Source organism: Aquila chrysaetos, chromosome 24 (assembly GCF_900496995.4).
Source record: "Aquila chrysaetos chrysaetos chromosome 24, bAquChr1.4, whole genome shotgun sequence".
NCBI classification, from domain to species: Eukaryota; Metazoa; Chordata; class Aves; order Accipitriformes; family Accipitridae; genus Aquila; species Aquila chrysaetos.
The window spans coordinates 3,868,111-3,888,059 of record NC_044027.1 but is presented as its reverse complement, the minus strand read 5'-3'; the positions used below and the strand labels follow the sequence as shown (position 1 = coordinate 3,888,059).

Genomic DNA, 19,949 nt, shown 5'->3' with positions numbered 1-19,949 from the left:
AAGCAAGGGGAGCCCCACGATTGGAGTCTTAGCACAGAATTTGGGACCCCTGCATTCAGTTCCCCACTCTGCCGTCGAGGTCTATGTGACTTAGCTAGAGTAGCAGTTGAATCGAACTCAGAGGCCACACACGTACTGGTCTCACTGGGCTGGGTGGCTTTAATGTTACATCTGGGTACGACCATGCCACCGACAGAGCAGTCTCAGGAGAGGTGAGAGCAGCGTCTTCCCAGGATCATTTCCCTTCCCGTTGCAGCAGGAATGTCACAGGCAGCCCACACCCAGCCAGCCAAGCCTCTCTGCCGGTCCCAATTCCCCCATGTCCCAAGCCACGATGAAGATCTCTGCCCCTCAATTTCTCTCATCCTCTGGATCAGCAGCAAATCTGGTTTTGGCAACATGGTCCGGGTATGCCAGAAAGGCCACAGAAGATGCCCCCATGTTCTTCCTCCCTGCTAGCAGGCCCTGCAGATGTGCTGGCAAAGGAAAACACCCTGCAGGAGCTGAAGCTCCAGGTTTGGAAGGACAGAGCTGAATTGGGATTTGTATCGGATATCTCCATTTCAGGACCTAGTCCCACCCAGCAGAATATCTATTCTTTTTCCAAGTAGTCTAGGATTTCAAGGTCAATGCTGCTCACAGACGTGCCAAAGGGCTGCCAGAACAGATGGATTTGAAGAAGTGAGATTTTTCATAAGGGCAGATCTTCATTTTCTCTCTTTTTTTTAAAATTTTTTTTAAAACCCACTCTTTCCCCTTACACAACAATACCAGTTTTGAGTTGCTTAAATGAGCAGCATTGCTCAACCTGCTCCAAATCCCCCATGAGGCCAAACGCGCCGTTTGCCATTTCACAGCCTGCACTTTTCCAACCAGAAAGCAGTGCTTCGCTAGAGCATGCTCACTAGTCTCACATATGGATGGCCAGCCTGCCAGTCCTTCTATATTTTTAAGCTAAATCCACAGGACAAAAGCAAGAAGAAACCTAGCAATGAGCTCCAGAGCCTGAGGATCTCAGCACAGGTCACCAAGGGTGGCTGGTTCAACTGGGGGATTAGAACAGAGAGGAGAGATCAGGCTTGGGTAAAAGAAGAAAAAACAGGTAGTGCTGGCCACTGGTTAAACTGCAGCAACACAGCAAGGTGACACAAGGAAAGAGCTGCTGGAGAAAGAGAGCTCTGTGCGTTGTCCCTACGTGTTACTCATCTGGAACCCATGAAGGGCAGCGGGCTGGGAAAGCCGGCTGCTTGCTAATGCATCAGCCCAGTTTCTCGGGAAAGGGCACAGGACACTGCTGACACCTTCGGCACTCACTGCCCCAAGGGTGAGAGGCCAAGGCAGCTCCAGCCTGACTTCTCCACGCCAGCTGGGAGCATGGCCCTTTTGCAGCCCCAGGGAAAAGGTCAAAAGCAGGACCTGGAGATCGCTGCTCGCAAAGCAAACCCAAAAGGGATCACTACACCTGAGAGGGGAGCTCCTGAGCACAGACGGGACACCATCCCAGCATCATCCAGCGACAAGCCAGCTACTGGGAGTGACCAGAGGCACATGATGTCCACACTGGTGTGGCAGACAGCCTGTCCCTGCTGGGACACATTTTGTCCTAAGGAGAAGAACCAGGGCACAGACCAGCTCAGCCATGAGACCTCACCTGGGACAAGCTGGCTCCTGCCACACCAGGACTGATCCGGTACAACAGCCTGTCCATTTGCAATACACAAAAGCAGCTCTTTTCCAGCAAGTACACAGGTTCATCGTCTTCTTAAAAACCTCGTTGTTACAAAAGGCCTGATCCCAAGACCCAGCCGGCACTCGAGATGCCAGCTGAAGGCAACAGGCGCCAAGGACTGTCACCAGCTCACAGGATTTAGCTCAGGGAAGCGTCCCTCCTGCCAAACCACCCTGCTCCTCGCTTCTCTCCTGCTAACCCTGGGGACTTCCCACTCCCAGAGCAGCATGTCAGAATCTCTGAATCACTTTATCTGTGGAAGAAGCAGAACAAAAGGCTGCAAGAGATAGGCAAGCAGGTTTGCAACAGCAGCACCACTCAGTATAGCAAACATCCTTTTCCTGGCATTTTGTTTTGCACCTAATTGAATCAGTCTCTGCCTGGCTAGTGAGAGAGGAAGAAAGTGGAAAATATTTCTTTGTTTCTCCAGCCTGTGGAGCCCACCCTCCCTGTGGAAGGGCTGCAAGCTGCCAGTGGTGCCCACTGAGCATCCCATTGCTGGGAATGCATCAGGTCCCCCTTCTGCAAGATCCCCCAAGGCAGAGCTCCCCCACACTCGGCCTGTGTCTCTAGGGGTGGAAATCACAGAGCAGCTGAGCTTCCCCTCTGCAAGCTTGCTCCCTTGATCTCTCCTGGCTCCATCCCACAAGAAAAAAAAAGAAAAAAAAAAAAAAGAAGGAAGGAAAGCAGTGACCATTTCCCATTGCCTCCCCTGCTTGGACAAAGTGATCTCAGAGCACAGTCCTGTTGCAGTGAAACAGCCTCAAGCCCCTGGTTGCTGCCTCTGCGCCCTCTCACTAAGACAGACCCGAGTCACAAGCGGAGATGGTTTTACTCAATTTACAGCTCTGCAAACTCAGTCTGGGATGTGACAGTCACACCAGCTTCTCTCCTTTTCATGTAGTGACAGTCACTCTATACATCAAGCTCTACCCTCAGCAACACCCACACACCCGCTATGCCTACAAGGAGTCTGTGTAAACCTATCTGGCGAGGCTGCACAGGGAGCAGAGAGCCCAGCTCCTCTCTGCAGCAGCCCTGTCTGCAGGAGAAAAGGAAGTTGCGCTCGATTTTGTCACTCAAGTTGATAAGGTACCATTTTACATTATCACAGACTTGATGAGACACCAGCGAAGTGGGAGCAGGCTGCACTCTGTTGTGCTCGTGAGCTGACTCAAAAAGAGGGTGGAAAGAGCTGCTGATGTTGCTGCTGGCCACCCACCCTACCCAGCAGCTGAGACACAGGTACAGAAATGAGCAGCCGTGAAAGTCCATTTGCAAATAGGAAATCTGGGGCAAACGTTTTGTTTCCATCCCCTGACCAGAGTTCAAGACTGGATGTCAAGGGTAAAGGTGCCAATTTCAGGTGCAGAAATGGTCACACCTATCTGACCCATGCAATAAGCAGAAGGTAAAACAGTAAAACACAAGTATATCTTCTGAAAAGTCAATGCTCTGTCACAAGCAAATATCCCTTTCTACTCAGCTGTTATCTCCTTCTCTTATTTTCACTCCTTATGGCCTGCCATCACTGCTGCTCCCTTCATTATCTGCCTGGTGGCTTTGATCCTGCTTACGGTCTTTGCTAAGAAACACCTGGCAGTTTGCAAACCTGAGCTTAGGTCAAAGATTTCAGAGGCAAGACAATGTATTAGGGGCAAACCAGGGAGATGAAGGTTACATACAACTGCTCTGCCCAGCCTTCAAGCAGCTGAACGCGCTCTTGCACAGGCCAGAAAAGCCTTTATTAAAAAAAAAAAAAAAAAAAAGGTAGGTTAGATAACGCTCTTGACGGAAATCCAACTTCCTCCAAATGGACAAGTCCCTCGTTGCATCATTTCCTTCTCCCTAGAATAACTTCATCAAGATTTTGTTTCAAATACGTCCTTTCTAAACTGCTGAGCTGGTGCCAAGCATCCCTGCAAGAGAAGGAAGCAAACCTACTGGGAAAGTGGGCCAGCTTCCTCCGAAAGGCCGGGGAGGACACACTGGAGGCTGAAATGGCACCGATCCATGAGAAGAGGCCAGGATGCACCATTGTCCAAACCTTGATGAAGAAGCTCCCCTTCCCCTCCCCACCCTCTTCTACTGCAAGATTGTGAAAGAGAAGTAACATTACCACGATTAGCACAGAGGAGGAAAACAGCAGCTCACCCTGGTTTTGTAATCAGGGTATAAACTCTTGTCAGGTCCCAAAGCAAAGACAAATCCTTCACATATCTTCAGATGTTACCTCCGCTCCCTCTTTGCAGTGGAGAGCAATGGGAGACTGGAGCAGGATCTGCTCCAAACAGGGTTAAATATCTACCGAAAGCACGTTTTGTGGCAGGCAGGGAAAGATGACCACCAGATCACGGGCTACAGAGCATCTCCTGCCCAGACATCTGCAAATGCCTCAGCACCTCTCCTTAAGGGCTGTGGCTGGTTTGTGGTGCCTTCTGCTCAGCCCTTTGGCTAGCACAGATCACCAGGAATAAACCCCTGCACTGCTGAATGCTCACAGCCATCCCCTTGGGAAAGAGAAAAGGGATCCTATTTGCCTGAAAAAGCTATCTTTGGCTATCCCAAGAAAGGACTTTTGACCCCCAAAATGAAGCCATTCTTGTCCACCTCAACTGCATATTGATTCCAGAGCACAACAATGAAAGACATCCGTGCCAACCATCCGGCTCTGCCTCCTGTTGCAGCCCAGGATCCTGGTGGGAAAAAAGTACAAGGAAGAACTCCAGTACCGAGACCTGCACAATCAGAAATGAGCAACAGGCGGCAGACAGTGCTTTCCTCCTTCATCTCCACCCCAATGCTGCCAGGAGGAGGGAGAAGGGAAGATGAACATTGTGGCACTGCTTAGCCACAGCTTCCTGCGGACAAACCTCTGGGGGGAAGAAATAAAAAAAGACTCCAAGTGAGGAGGCATTAGCATTTGAGTGCAAAAGTGAAGGAAAGCCTCCAGGGATGTTGCACATGCGCTACCCACCTGCACATCTCCTAACTGTTCTCCTTTGGAAGAAGCCTGCTACAAACACAGCTCAAGATTAAACTGAAAAAAGCAAATCCTCACCAAGAATAAATCACCAAATAAATCAGAATGAAATACAACTGGGATCTGTGGGAGATATGCATAAGGTGCCCACCAAGACCAAATCCTTGTAGCCCAAGAATTTACTGTGATGATCTCTCCTAGTCTGCAGGGATGATGACAGGATTCCTTGTAAAGTCTGGATCAGAGAGGGAGATAGAGGTGAAGCATGGCAGTAAGTTCACCTTCCTGCAACCCATATTCCTGTTGGACAGAGAGCTTACCCATCACTCTGAAGGGACAGAAATCGGACACTGGCCCACAACATGCATTTTGATTGGCTTCATGCTCCTGAGGGCATGGAGAGCACTGTCCATGCTTTGAAATGCAGCCTGCTTGCCCACAAGACGACTGCTAGGCACCTTCTGCTCAGCTTGTTGCCTCTGCAACAGAGGCAACTTTCACTGGCCCAGCAGAAAAGTGAATGCAAACCAACTACCATTCCCCCCTCCCTGTTTTTCCAGCTAAATGTTAACCCCCTCATTATCACAGGGCCAACAGGAACCCTCCCATTACAGGCTGGGATTAGCTTCATGGGATGGATCCCAGTCCTGGGAAGATACCCACGCAGAATCCATCGCTGGATGAGAAGGTGCTCTCAAGGATGAAGCTTTACTGACAAAGCAGGAGAAAGTCTTTGCACACAGAGATTTTGTGGCAGCCCCCCCAGCAGGATGCTGCAGCACAACCACAGCTCAGCATCCAGAGAAGCAACAAGCCCTTGTGTTTCCTTTGTGCATTCCCATCCCTCACCACTATTCATGTTAATGATCCACATACTTTTTTTCCGTGGGTGCTACTTAAGGCAACAACCACCCACAAATGACTATAGGGAGAGAGGTATGGAGGTGAGGGGATTTTCCCCAGCCTTCACTGGCACTTGGAAAAACCATGTTCATACTAGAGTTCCCCAGTTACCCAAATTGCCTTCCGATTCACACCTGAAAGTTTTGTGGGTTCACTCCCCACCCTGGGGACAAATCACACTCAGATCATCTCACCCACCCCAGCCCAAAAAAATAGATATTTAATAAGGCGATGACTAACCCTGAGAAATTCTCGTAGACAAACCGTCTCCAGGGATGTTTGTTACTCGAAGCGAGGTGGCCGTTTCCTCCCAAGGGCTCTGATCTAACAGCACGGAAGGCCCCCAAGAAAAGGGGTTCTCCAATTTCCTCCCCCATTGGCAAAGTTGAACTCAGAGGTTTGGATTTTTGCTTTGAACTTCCATCAGACATGAAAATGCTTCGCCTTTTAAAACCTACAAAGCTTCTGCCTGAGCGTACAATGGAAGAGGCAAAGTAGCCCTGTTTTAACTCAAGGGCGCGGAGCAGGACCTAGGCAGCAGCAAGGTCCCACTCATTTCCATCACCTTGACAGCACTATCAGCCTTGATGGTACAACCCAGCCAGCTGGATCCCAGGTCAGAAAAGCTCCTACCCATTTTGCTGGTTAACTCTCCACTTAAAGCTTCGTTTTTCCTGCTGGTGTGGAAATGCATCTCCCACGTCACGCCCCTTTGCAGCCGGGGCAAGTCAGAGCCACACGCCCCAGCGGCAGCCCCTGCCTTGTGCCCTGCCGGCTGCGCAGACAGGAGCCTTTGTTCTCCAGAGCTGTCACTCGAGAGCAAGCTCAGCGTGGCAGCTCCGTCCTGGCAACAAGCACTTAAAGCACAAGGAACCTTCTCTATAACCTGGAGGTGACAAAGCTGCTTCCCACAACAGGGAGCGAGGGTCTGCCCAGGATGGGAAGGTCTCCACCAACTGCCATCATGCCCACCGGGGCAAGGAGGAGAGAAGGTTGGTTGGGGAACACCAGGGAAGGTGAAGAAATGGGAGAAAGAGAACAGGGGGAGACACTGAGGCAGGTATGCTGCCAAGTAGCAGGATGCAGGAGATAAGAGAGCTAGGGAGGAGGTAGAGGGCTCTCTGAGATAGGGGTGTTTACCAGGAGCTGCTGAGGTGTGATGGAGTTGTCTGTGTAAATGCAGAGTTTCTCCACGGTCAGGGGCATGGTTTCTCGCAGCTTGGAAGCAAGGAGCATGCAGACTGCTCCCAGAAGCTGCAAGTGATTTTTCCGCATGGGGACGGACGACAGGTAGCGATCCACGTAATTCATGGCCAAGGGGAAGACCTCTTCTTCGCACTTCTGCTCCTCGCACACCTGACAAAACCCAATTACAAAAATAAAAAATAAAAGGAAGTTTTAATCAGCACAGGACTCCCCAGATCTTGCCTGTACCGCAGCTTCAAAGCTTCTGGTCATGATGGTGTTTCACACTTATCTGCAGGGCTTTGAAGACACCTCAGTGCTAAGGAGTAAATTAGCTACAGGCATTAAGCCTATGACTTCCGTGGGATTACACCAGCAACAAGTTTGACCAATGCCTTAAGACTTCATCTTCCTGTGGAAAGCTGCAGAACTTACTTGTGCACTCTTTCTAACTACATATAAGTTAAGACCAAAATTGCTTTATTTGGCCCCTTTTTTAATGTTCATTGTTGGGGATGTCTCTAGTCAGCTGTACAGCAAAGCTACCATTTTCTGCTCTGTGGAGACTGGGGACCTCTAGAGAAAATGAACAATTCCAGCGTATCTGCAGCTGGAGACCTAACAGGGGAGGATCCACAGTCACTTCTGGCAATTCCACCTTAAGTGATCCAGAAAGACAAGAAGAATCAATGGCAGAGCCCAAATCAATGGTTGAGTCCGAAAGCCTTCCTCCTCCCTAAGCCATACTTGTACCACAGCCATGAACAGAATCCAGGAGCTCTAAATTTCAGTCCTCTGCTCTTATCTCTCAACCAGTATCAAAACACTGGTCATATTTAACTTCCTTCTTTCAAGGCAACCATAAAAATATTGAGGTTTCTCCTCACACAGCAGCAGCCACCACTGTTCTCCTTCCAGCAGCGACTGCCTCCCCCTGCACAGACTGCCACAGCGCCGGGGACACCGACACGCACGGTCATGACAACTGCCCAGTGCCATCCACTTCTTGACCGCCTTTAGGGCTTCACAGGAACAGGCTCCAAAGCAGCATTTATCTAACTACCCTTCTCAGTAAGGGAATTACAGAAACAGAACAATAATAGCAGGGGGAAAAAAAAACAACCACCCAAACTTTAAAAAGCATCTTGCTCATTATTTCTTTTGACAGAAGCAGGCAACTTCTTGCAACAGCGGCTGGGGTGGAGAGCGGGCAGGCTCGATCCCAACGTCGTTTGTTCTTTGCTGAATCTGTTCTTTCTTTCTCTATTGAGACTGTTCACTCTGACCACCTCATGAAGAGGCCCATGAGATTTCCCCCACTGAACTGTATCCCGCAGAGAGCCGCATTCATTTTTAATTTAGGGAAGTAAATGGTAGCGATATTATTTTCCCCCTTTAACCAGGCATTTTCAGCCCCATTCAGGAAACACAAGTCTCTAGCCTGCCGGGTGCACAGCTGAGCTCTCTGCCCAGAAGTTTTGGGGAGCAGTGGGTGAACAGGGAGTCCGATAGCAGCGTGGCAGCACACCACCGAGGTGGGGTGAGCACAGGCTGCGGGTTCGGGGCGGGGGGGGGGGAATCTGCTCCTCCTGCATGGGGCAATCACATCTTCTAGCACAGCCAGCACTCACAGAGATACTGCCCCACTGCAGACTGCCTTCCTCACCCGCCTCCAGACCCTCCATGTGCAGCCCCCTTCCTCCCCACCGGCATACCCTCCATACCGGAGACCTGACCTCCGGCGCATGCCAAACCCTGGGATTTCAGGGCTTTCCCGTCCCCTGGATTATCCCTTGCACCCCTGCACGAGGCGAACAACCCCCCCCCCCCCCCGACCAGAGAACACGGGTCGGGTGCTTCTTCCCTGTGCTTCCCCCCGCCGCCAGCTCTCTCCCGCCGGAGCAGGAGCGCGCACGTTTGCAAACGCGGACGGCGAGCGAGGAAAAGCGCCGGTGGCCGGGCGGGGAGCCGGAGCTGCGGCGGGAGAGGAGGCAGCAGGGAGTCCCGTACCTCCAACATCCAGAAGGCCAGCATCTTCCGCATGTAGGGCTTGATCTCCCGCTGCACGCATTGGAAGTAGGAGACGCGGGGGCTGTAACGCTCCTCCTGGCTCAGCAGGTTCTGCAGCACCCGCCGGTCCCCCAGGAGCTGCGGGTCGCGCCCGGCGCGGGGCACGCGGGGGACAGCTTCCACGCACAGCAGCTCCATGGGTGCGGGCAAAAGCGGGCAGGGCGAGCGGGCAGTGCGGGCAGTGCAGGCAGGCACCCCGCCGGCTCCGCTGCAGCCGCCGCGGGACGCCGGGAACTGGCCGCGCTTCCAGGGGGCGGGGCCGCCGCCCACCCCGGGGCGACCCGCCAAGCCCGGGCGGCCGAGGCGCGCCGAAGGGCGGGGCCAACCCCGCCTCCCACCAATCCGCGGGCCGACCGGCTGCAACGCGCCGAAACCGGGCGGTGGTCACGCCTCCTCCCCGGGGGGCGGGGCGAAAGGCGCGCCGGCGGGCTGACAGCACGTGGGGCGGCCGCGGGGTTCTGCTGCCATGTTGGGGCGGGGGGGACAAGGCGGGGAGGGGGGGGGGGGGCAGCCGGGGCCGGCCGCCCCCGGGACTCGCCCCGTCTCTCCGCTGCGGCACCAGCGGCCGCCCATCTCCCCCGGCACCCCCTTTGTTTCCAGGGGCCGCTCCCCGGTGCCCAGGCGGTGTCGAGCTCTCTGCAGGCCATGCAGGCTGCAGAGGGACAGTCCTGGGGTTTGCCGGGAGGCTTCTGTCAACCCAGTCTACAAATTTCTAAGAGTAATTTTTTCAGTATGTGGCCCTATACCTTTTTTTTTTTCTGTATGTGTGTCTGACCGAAGTCCTTCAAGGCTATGAAAATAATCAGCTGTGTACATACTTGGAGCCAGTCCATACTGAGCCTGCTGTCTTCCAAAAATTACCCTCATGTTACTACTGGTGCAGCTCTATGGGAGATAGCAACCTCAGTGTCTGCTGAGATAAGGGTTTGTCAGGCTTGGCTGGTTTTTCAGAATAATTAACAATTGTTTGGCAATAATTGTACACTGAATAGCTACTTACTCTAGGAATTTCAAAGGCTTTTGAGTAAGTTTGCATTGTGACTTAACACAGCATAGGATTTGCTCCCCACCGGTACCTGAGTCTGCTTCTAGTCGACCCAGCAGTAATTGCTTTCTGGTATGGGAAGTTGCAGACAACGGGCTGTAATTCTGGCCACGTTGCTCTCTGATGTTTGTCACTGGCTACAAAAACTGCAGTGTCTTGACTTTGCTAGTGCCAATGGGAAGGGTCAGGCAACAGTATAAAATGTACAACAGATTCTCTAACTGGAGGGGAGAACGCATTGCCTTCAAGCTCGCAAATTAAAAGCTCCTCACTGAGTGGAGAGAATTAGCTCAGGAGGTCCATTTTTAATGAAAGTTCCCAATACCAGTCGTGAAGCCCAAGTGCGATGACCTGCATGTATAAGCCTCTTTGCCACTGAGATGGTGCCGCAACATGGCATTTGCAGCAGCAGTTGGAACCAAATGATTATAATCACAAATGTAAGAGGTGGGAAATACATTCCAGCCCACCAGCGTCTTGCTCTGCTAGATTATATCAGCCAATTCTGACTGCCTTACCCTCTGAAATGAAGCACCTCAGCAGTACGCACTCCTGTAACACTTCATTGCACAGGGCAGTATATTCCACTTTACAGTGCAGTATTGCTGGGCTGAGAGCATGATACAGAGAATCGGATGGAGACAAGCCCAAATTCAACTCACAGCAGTAATCTGTACCTGCAGTCCTAGGGAGAAAGCTGCTCCTGTTCAGAAGGGAACAGAGCAATGGGATGTGTAGAAATCAAGGACTTTTAGGATGTGGTATCATACAAAGGGGACTCAGCTGGAACACCTGTGACCAGTTCTGCTGGAGTATTCCTCAATATATGCACTTGTATGTATTTTTGGGCTAAGGAACAAAGAAGCAAAGAGGTAGAGCGATTTGCTATAATAGCTACTCCCCCCCGCCCAAGTCACTTCTATGTGTGGCATTTTGACACATTTAGTACTTTTTTTGTATTTTCAGTCATCTAAAAAGAGCCTTTTAATGAAGAACAAACATACGAAGTTAATAAGCGTAAGTAGAACAAGACTGAATTCTTTGTTCTCCCTGGTCAGGATGGGTTTTTTTGTTGTTGAAAATGAAAAACATCTTTTTGATCAGAGGTTTAGAGGTTCAAAATACTACTCATGACAGTGAACACAAAGGTCACATACATAACACATTTCATGTACTGGAATCCCATTTCTACACTTGTACAGATGGCTTTTATTTTCTGCAAGGTATATGATACATTGCAAATTTTTAATGATGCCATCAGTGTTGATTTGTTGTGCCGAATGCCCTGAGAACACCATACAGCACAGTGATGTGGAACCAGAGAAAAGAAAGGGGGAGAGAATTAGATCAATCCCATCCCTGCCTTAAAATGAAAAAGAAGAATTTTTGTAGGTGAGATGAGATTCCCAAATCCCTTTCCCAACTAACTTTCTTTCACCTTACAAATAAATCTTCCAGTGGTTTGGGCAAGAAATATTTGAAGAATCTATGGGAGAGATTTCTGTGGACCAGTCAGCTGGTTTTAATCCGGGATGACCCCCCTGCTCCACTCCCCCACTCTTTCATTGTGAGCAGCATCCCCCATTTGTGCAGGGGAAGAGAAGGGCCTCATGTCCCACATTTTTAGTAAAAATAGACAGCAGCTATTTTCTTTAGTCAGGCAAAGGGAAACCACAGCACTGGGTTCTTGGTCCTTCTGGTTTCTGGGCTGTGCCTTTTGAAATTGAAAGTTTCAGGCCCTTTCCCAGACTTCATGGTCTTTCTCCTGTTTCCCAGTGTCTGCACGGCGGTTCTGACACAGCCCGTTCGGCTAGAGCTGGGCTCAGTGGCAACCGTGGGCCATAGGACACGCAGGGGGAAAATGAAGCCTGTTGCATAAGAAAGTGTTCCTTCCAGATGATGACTTGGCAAAACTGATGCCTCTGCAAGCCACATTATCAGGCTAGAAAGGCAAATTACAGACTGCAGGCGTCCTAAAAAGCCTATTGTGTGGGTGTGCGGAGGGAAAAGAGAAAATTCCAGGAAAACCAAATTTTGGTCACTGTTGGCCATAGATAGTCAGCTTCCTGGCTTTGGCAAGAGAGAGCACAGCAATATTAAAAAAGGAAATTCCTTCAGAGTAAAAATTAAAAAACCTGATGGCCTCCAGACTTCCAGGATCTCGAACCAGCAATGTTATTCTTTGCTGAATCATAAAGGGGGCTCATTTTTTTGGTATGTTGATGATGAATTAAAAAGAGTGACCAGCAGCTGGAGCTTTTAAAGGGGCAATGCAGATGCAGGTCTGATTGCAATGGGCAGCTGGTGTCACATGTGGGCTTGGATCAAAGCTAAAGCTATTTATTAGGGTGGCCATTCAACAGGGGGATGTCCATAAGCTCTTCTCTGTGGAAAGTTTTTATCTATGTCATTTTGCATCAGCAGTGGGCCTGGCCCCAAAGGCTGTCAAACATGATCAGTACCTTTTCTACACTGGTTTCTATGTCTTATATTTTGTATCTACCTTCTGTCCAATTTTCATCTACCAAGAGCTAAGCCATCTTCTTCCTTGGTCATACTGTAACTACAGTGTCATCAGTGACATCAAAATGAAACTGCTTAACATACATGAAGGACTTGAAAACCAAATCCAATGAGCAAATAACTATATAATTTGCTATAGGAAATCCCCAAAATAAAATGAAAAACAGGTACCATTTTGTGCATGTGTGAGAAAGAGCAAAGACCATATTTCACACTTTCTGGTTTGCGAATTTCAAAGCACTTCAAACATCCTAATCCGTTATATCTCACGTCCAGTTTTCCCTAAAGCAGAGATATTGCAACTATTCCCAGCAGGAAAAGACAAGGCCTCTGGCACGCAAGGGCTAGCAAAGCACACTGTGGCAGTGCTTTGGCGTCACAGTCTGTGCTTGCCAGAAGTCCCTGCTGCTTTAGAAAGAGATGGCCCAGTGTAAGGTCCATCATACACACTTAAACTGCTGATAAAGATAGACCAGTACTAGCAGGTCAGGCCATGGGGTCCACAGCTTCATCTGCTGACACAGCAGCAGCTGGGCAGATTGCTGCAGGGACGCAGCACGTCGGCCCATCGCAGACGTTGGCTCTAGTGCACATGAATCAGAGCCTGCAGGCACAGGGAGCTGAGGCATCTTCCCCACTCATTCAGCCATTCCCTGGTCCAGTGGGCAGGAGAGCTGAGGATTTCCTGGTCTCGGTCCCATGCTTAAACACAAGACTGCCGTCTCCCCCCCCGTAGCTGGCTCTCTCTCCTTTCTCATATCTTATTCATTCTTAACTTAGAAAAAATGCTTTCACTGAAGTGAAGGGAAGTTTGGTTGAGTACAAGTTTAACATTTGACCCAGGGGATGTGTTTCCTAATATCTTTCCCATTACTGGCAACCAATGCATTCCCTTTCCTCTGACTTGGTCAGACTTTTGAGTACAACTAATTAGTTTGGAGTGATATCATCTGAATACTGAATCTCAGCAATGCTTAGATATACCCAGTAATGATATACATGAAAATTCTGAAGAAGAAAGCTTGCTGCTTCAAAGGTCAAAATACAGCTTTTTCATTGACTTAAATCCCCTTATTAGAGCAGCTTTTGGTACAGTTTGGACCAATTGTCTATTTAAACAAAAATAATAGCCTGACTGTTGATACTGTTTGGGTTTATGCTATATCCCTCACATCTGCATCTGAGCATGCCTGATCCTGGGACATATATCAATTTAATAATACGAGTTCCTTAACCAGGATTATTAAAGGAGAGAAACAGTTGGATGTAGGGAAGCCCTTTGCTTAGGTGGCTTCCAGAACAGAACAAGTGACTGGTAAGAGGTATGAATGGATGAAAAGAGACGCATTTGTAAACATGCACTTAGCAAGGAATTCACTACGTCTTTTGGCAAATCATTTAGGAGAAAATTTCCAAAGTGACTATGGCTTTGGAGTGTCTCCATTTCGCAGCAGCTGGGCCAGATTCGACTCCAGTGGAGCCAGCCCACTTTGCCTCAGCTAACAGTTTAGGCCAGCAGAGATTTAAATGTAGTTTCACCTGACTTTTTATGAAAATCATTAGAACAGGTTTGTCTTCATCTGTCATTTTAGCAGCTGTTTTCTGCCTTAGTTCCCTTTTCCTAACGAAATCTAAAATTAAGTCACATTTTCATTGACTCAAACTCATACCATAGTGAGCCATCCCCAGGTGAATGTTCAGTTTTGCTCCCAAATCAGGCATTTTAGAAACCAGCCAAATTCAGCTGGTAAAGATAGAAAGAAAGACCATAGAAAAAAATGCAAAGCTGAAACCAATCAATTTCAGAAAGCAAACTTGGGGCTTGGAAAGCCCCCAGTTGTGATATATTTAGTTCATTTCAGGGGATTATCTGTGGTCGCCAATTATGCAAATTGTTAAAAAATACTGCCCTGAAATTTTACATATAAAATAGATTTTTTTACAACACCCTTCCCTTGTCCATCCTTCCTGCCTTTTCCTGCCCTGAACTGATCTTGTTGCCTACGTCTTGTACACCCTATTCAGTAGATGAGATGCGTTTGGGTTTTTCTAAGAATTTTTGGTTGCATGGTATTTTTCATTTGATGTGGCAAGCCCGGTGCCTAGCACCTCTTTGCCAACGCAAACTGCCAGTCAGCGAGTCAGCGCCAGCTCAAGACTTCTCAGCAGTGTAGGCAGAAAAGGAATTAGCCATGGTTGTACTGGAGAAGGGATCAGTCCTGCCTGGTGAAGTGATGAGGAAGGGCGTACTGGCCCAGCTGCAACAGGGGCAGGGAGAAAGGAAAATCCTTGAAAGCTGGGCTTGGTGCTCCTGCCGCAAGAAGTTGAGTCTGCTATGGGATGAGGCTCAAGCCCGCGTCCCAGCTGTTCACTGCACAGTAGCACCCAGTCACATTTTCCAGGACCTCACAAAGCAAAGCAGGCAGCAAAATCATGGCAGTAGGGCTGGAGCCGGCCAGCACTCCTGAGACAGTGGGGTGTGATAGACTGAGCACTGAACTGGCAGGCAGGATGGCTAGATTTTAATCTTGGCTTGGCCAGGTGGTAAACGGGGATGGAGACTGGGCAGGTTTCTGCCCAAGTCTGAATTAGGAGGATTGTTCTCTTTACAGGGGCAGAGGGGATCACATCAGGACAGGATGGAAGGTGGGCTCGGAGCGTGTGTGCTACCCCGCTGCCGGCCTTGCAGTGGAAATACTGCGGGACCGAGCTCTGGGGTACCAGTGATGGGCAGGCAGGAATCTCATCAGATCAGCTGAGTCTGTGCTAGATTTGGTTCCTTGGAGGGAGGGAGGACTATGTTGTGTGCATGTGAGTGTTTTGGGGGGTAAAAGAAAACGATTGATACCCCACTGACTTCCCCCACTTGTGGTGCACCTGGCTTGCTGTTACCTTCCAGCGCAGGCTGAGTATACACTACAAGGGCTTTGAACTACCGGCAGACCTTGCAGGCGAGAAGCCTTTACCATGAGCTTGCTGGCTGCGCTCGGTTCACCATTGGTGTAACTGAAAGGAAACATCTTGTACCAACCCCACATCAGCCAGAATATGCCTACGCAGCCAGCGAGCGCCGAGCTGAGCCACTCTCACGTCCAGCACAGCAGCTGTGTCTGTGCGTGGCAGACCCTCCACTGACACCCCAGGGACCATCCCAAAGACCACCATCTTTGCTGCCAACCTGGCTTTACCACATTAAGCCAATGCATGCATAGCATGTGTGTCCTCCCCCACCTAGGCAGTGAAGAAGTATGCTCATCCTTCCAGTTCAAACTGCAAAGCCAAAGAAGGAAAATTTTAAGGACCTATAAACCACAGTGATTAAGTACAGGCGAAGAGGAATGTCACACCTCTGTGTTAATAAACGGAAATAAAATACAATCCACACAACAGCACAGCTGTCATTCAGATAACCTGCAGCTTTGAAGACAAGTCTCCTTCTCCGAGTATTAGATTCCCAGAACACCTTTCCCTGAAGGCACAAATGTCACTGTATTTCTTGTGATTGTCACAGCCAGGTACCTCTGTATATCCCAACAGATGTATGGAGATCAAATTCACCGAGATGCTAGTATCCATAATAAAATACAGATGCATTTCTCCCAGCAGTTCTGGTAGTTGTATATTATCTACATATGCTTCTGCATTCATGTCATCAATAATTACTGACATTAACAACATGCTAATGAGATACACTCTGAACGCATACACATCACTGGGCAAGCAGTATTCCCACTGAATTTAGGCAGATCTTTGGTGGAGTGATTGCAGCAGTCACCTGATATGTTAACCATTTCTTCCAACACTAACGTGCTGCTTTGCATTTGCTCTGAGCCTTACAGCATAGGAGCTGCTGCTCCTGCCTGTCCGCTCTGTCCTCTCCTAGCATCACAGCAGTGAAGATGCCTTCTGAAACACCATAAGCTGAAATCAGTAGTGGTTTATATGGCTAGCTGAGTTAGAAAGAATGGTATTGTGTCCTATTCAACTATTCCTACTAGAGAGCCAGGCTTCAGCCACCCCAACTAGACCTGATGCCAAAATCAAGTCCACAGCTTACGTTCCTGCCCTGTACATATGAGCAGAAATATGGTCCTTCCCACTTCACTACAAGAGCCTGAGCAGAAGGGAATCAGATCTACTGCAGTGCAACACCAGAGTCAGCCTCCTACCAGGATATTGTCTGTAGCAATTAAAATATGAACTTCCTTCCCACTGCAAACTGACAAACAAAGAGGTTCCTGCAATCAGGCATGAGTGCTTCTGAATTTATTTTTGTAGCTCTTCAGCATTATTTATAAGGTGAGCTGGCAGACCATGTCCCCAAAACAAGTGTTAACGTCTGGACAGTGAACAGCCTGCTGCGAGTGTTAGGGGCTTGGCCAGACAGCTTTCAGGGTGGAGAAGCTGAAATCTGGCTGGATATGCTCTACTCTGGGTAGCTGCCGACACAGGGATGAATCCATGTAATCTGGTCCACACTGAAGAACCCTCTGTTGCTCCCAGTATTTTGAAGTGGCACAACATAAGCTGCTGGGGAAGGAGAAAAGACGAGGGGATGGCAGAGCTTAGCAGATCTGCAGAGGAATGCAGGAACATCCTTGCTTACCAATGAGGAAACTGGGGTACGGGGCACTGAAATGACTTGCTCATTGCTCCCCAGCAGATGAGTGCCAGGCCTAGACAGGGAACCCGCAACTTCCAAGTCCCAGCGTGGTGCTCTGTCTGCCTAAACCCCACCACAATCGAAGAGGTCGCGTGCACAACATCAGCACCACGTCCTGCTCAGGCACGCTCTGGTGTGCTCGGTGCTGGTGACGCAGCTCTCTCTCCCCCAGGCACTGATCCGTTCGGCACTCACACATAATTTCTACTGTTCTGCAATGTAGGGCTGTAAAGATGCTGAGCAGTCACTCCTCCCTGGGTGATTCTCCATAGCCCAGCAAACAAGGGGACCTTGCAACTGTTGTTAGCTCTTCTTCACCTCTTTGGTGGGGGAGACTCCCTGCTGTGCACACACCTTGCCAGTCCTTGTCCAGGCTCAGGGCAATAAGCGCAGAATTGCTAAACAGCCCCATCAGAGCCACTGATTATCTGCACAGCTTGGGTCAGGCAGTAAGGAGTGCAGGGCTTGCCAGGCCTGCTAGGAACTGTCATTGCCATAAAAACATCCCCTCCTTCCTTATGTATTTGAGCCAAAGCTTCTTGCAAGCAGCTGAAGGATGCTGGCCCAGCAACTTTAGAAGCAGCTGGAGATGCTGGAACTAGAGATGCTGGTTTGGACCTATAAGGCGTTACACAGCCAGGTAAATGGCTGTCACGGGGGCACTGCAGGGATTATTGAGCAGTGCCAGGGGATAGGACCTCTCTGGGAAGCCATGGTCCTTGCCTCCTGAAAGCCTATGAGGGAATCAGGAGCATATGACAGATGAACAGACGAGGAACATGGGGACAAGGACACATGGGTCGTCACGGCCCAGCAGGTGCAGCGGTGTTAGCTTTGCTGTTCCTTGACCTGGAATGCCCCTGCCTTTGTTCTGCAAGCGTGACTTTGGAACAGAGATCTCTGGAGTCTCTCCTTTGGCTTTTCCTTCTGTGTTTTGGACCAGTCTGGTCCCCTGGCCAGGCTGAACTTGTTAATGTGACCCTAGGGAGAAGAAAAGGAGAGCTACACCTCTGCCACCCAGCGCACCAGGGCAAGCAGGGGAGAACTGAATGTGTGGAGAGCTGCAAACAGCAAGTGGAGGAAGCATGCAGAGAACTGGGCAAAGCAAAGAAGATGAACTGCATTGCTCTGCTCATTCTGTGACAAATATGTGAGGCTCAGCTGGCAAGGCGACAGGAGGAGACGGCTGCTCAGATTCAGCCAGGGAACTTTCATTTCCCAGGCTGAGCTCTGAGTGGTGTACATGATGGAAAGTAGAGTGACTTGTTTCTCCTCCCACCTGAGCTCCAGGGGCTTCTTGCATTCAGAAAAGGCAAACATCAAATTGGCATGAGATTGACTTCTCAGCCCAGGCAGAGACAGAAACTGGGAAGATGCATGCATGCTTAGAGAGCCAGAAAGAAAAAGAAAAGGGAGGATAAGGAGAGAAAAATAAAAGCTCAATCAAGGGCTCAATTTTCAAAGGCACTCAACAGCCAGCAAATCTTTTTGTTCTCAAGGTGGTGGAAGAGGCAGGATCTGGATTAGTCTCAGCGAAAGCTGAGCTTTTTTAGAAACCTGCTCCCTCCCCTTCCATGCCTGTGATGAAGATTTCACAGAGATGAGATCTGTTTGATTTAAAGGTATAATCCTGTGGTCATGGATGTAATACACAGGTTTGGGTGCCTGAACAGAGGCTGCAAGAGACTCACTGCCCCCCTTAAAGCAGCCATCTGGGAATGCATGCCAAGCCCCGTGTGCTCTGAAGTGACTTGGCCATCATCTTCTGAAGGACCTGGCCTCTCGGTTACAGGCTGCACTGTATGAGCACCGCTGTCTTGCCCTGTTTGGCAGCTGACAGGCCTTGTAGTACAAAACGTGAGTGTAAAAACACAGGGACTGGCCAAGCCAGCCTTTCAATAATGGTCTGAAAACTCGGGAGGGAGTCGAACACACAGCACAGCAGCTAACTCCTGGGAAACAGTGACTGATGACTTCAGCTCCTGTCTTGACCTCATCGAGGTTGGGGAGTACAGTCAGTTCGCAGCTGCCTCCAAGAATTACCAAAAGATTCCAGGTCAGCTGGGATCTTGCCTCTTCCTTGCCAGAAAAGAACAAACCCTTAATAGCTACAGAGGAAGAAAGAACAGGAGGCCCTAGAGGGATGTAAACAAGTTGGAGGTGATGGGAGATGACAGTTAGACCTCAGTGCTACTTAAATCTCCTGTATGCCCTGTAATTCAATGGCCTTAGCCAAGGAAACTGGAATTACCCCTGGTCCTGTGAGTCCCTCTGCGGAAACAGCTACTGAAAGAGGACTCGCCTCCCTGCCTGATGTTGGGGTTGCACCGAGGCATGAGACAAGAGAAGGCAAGACCCTCCTTCAGCACCCAATTGGGAAGAATGTTTTCTCCACACTGGCTGTGCCCAGCACATACACAAGCAATAAGGAGACCCTGGCAGTCTCCCCCAGCCCCTGCCACCACCGCCCTGCCAAGGCCCAAGGTCCCCCCATGAAATCCGTTGGCTTGCCTGGAGCTGCGGAAGGGCATCAATGCATCGCTTGCTATTTTGCACGGAGCCCCTTTCCTGTGGTCACGCTCCAGGGCAGAAGAGTTGAATGCACATTTGCCGTTACCACTTGGCTGCCTGGTTCAAGATGCAGCTGTTTGGTCACTCGGGGGAATCAGTCGGTCCCCTCCCAAGCATGCAGGGTCAGCAGGAGCTCCCTCATACCCAGGCAAGGATTAGGCAATGTATTACTGCATCAAGCACAGCTGAATACGGAAGGGCTTAATTTTTTAACAAAAGCTGTGACCAGCTTCAGTGGAGCCAGCAGCAGATTCTACTTGGGAAAAAAAAAAAAAAA

At 49.7% G+C, this 19,949-nt stretch overlaps 1 protein-coding gene across 3 annotated transcripts in view; it reads right to left on the bottom strand.

Moving 5' to 3' along the window:
* Positions 1 to 19,949, bottom strand: part of CCND3 (cyclin D3) — a 48,118-nt gene that overhangs the window by 7,146 nt on the left and 21,023 nt on the right. For 2 of the 3 annotated variants that reach the window (XM_030000316.1, XM_030000317.2), the window contains exon 2: positions 6,756 to 6,971. In XM_030000316.1, coding sequence (XP_029856176.1) covers positions 6,756 to 6,971 — 216 coding nt within the window. Of the gene's footprint in view, positions 1 to 6,755; positions 6,972 to 8,810; positions 9,119 to 19,949 lie in introns of those variants that run through there. The other variant, XM_030000315.2, reaches the window with a different exon arrangement.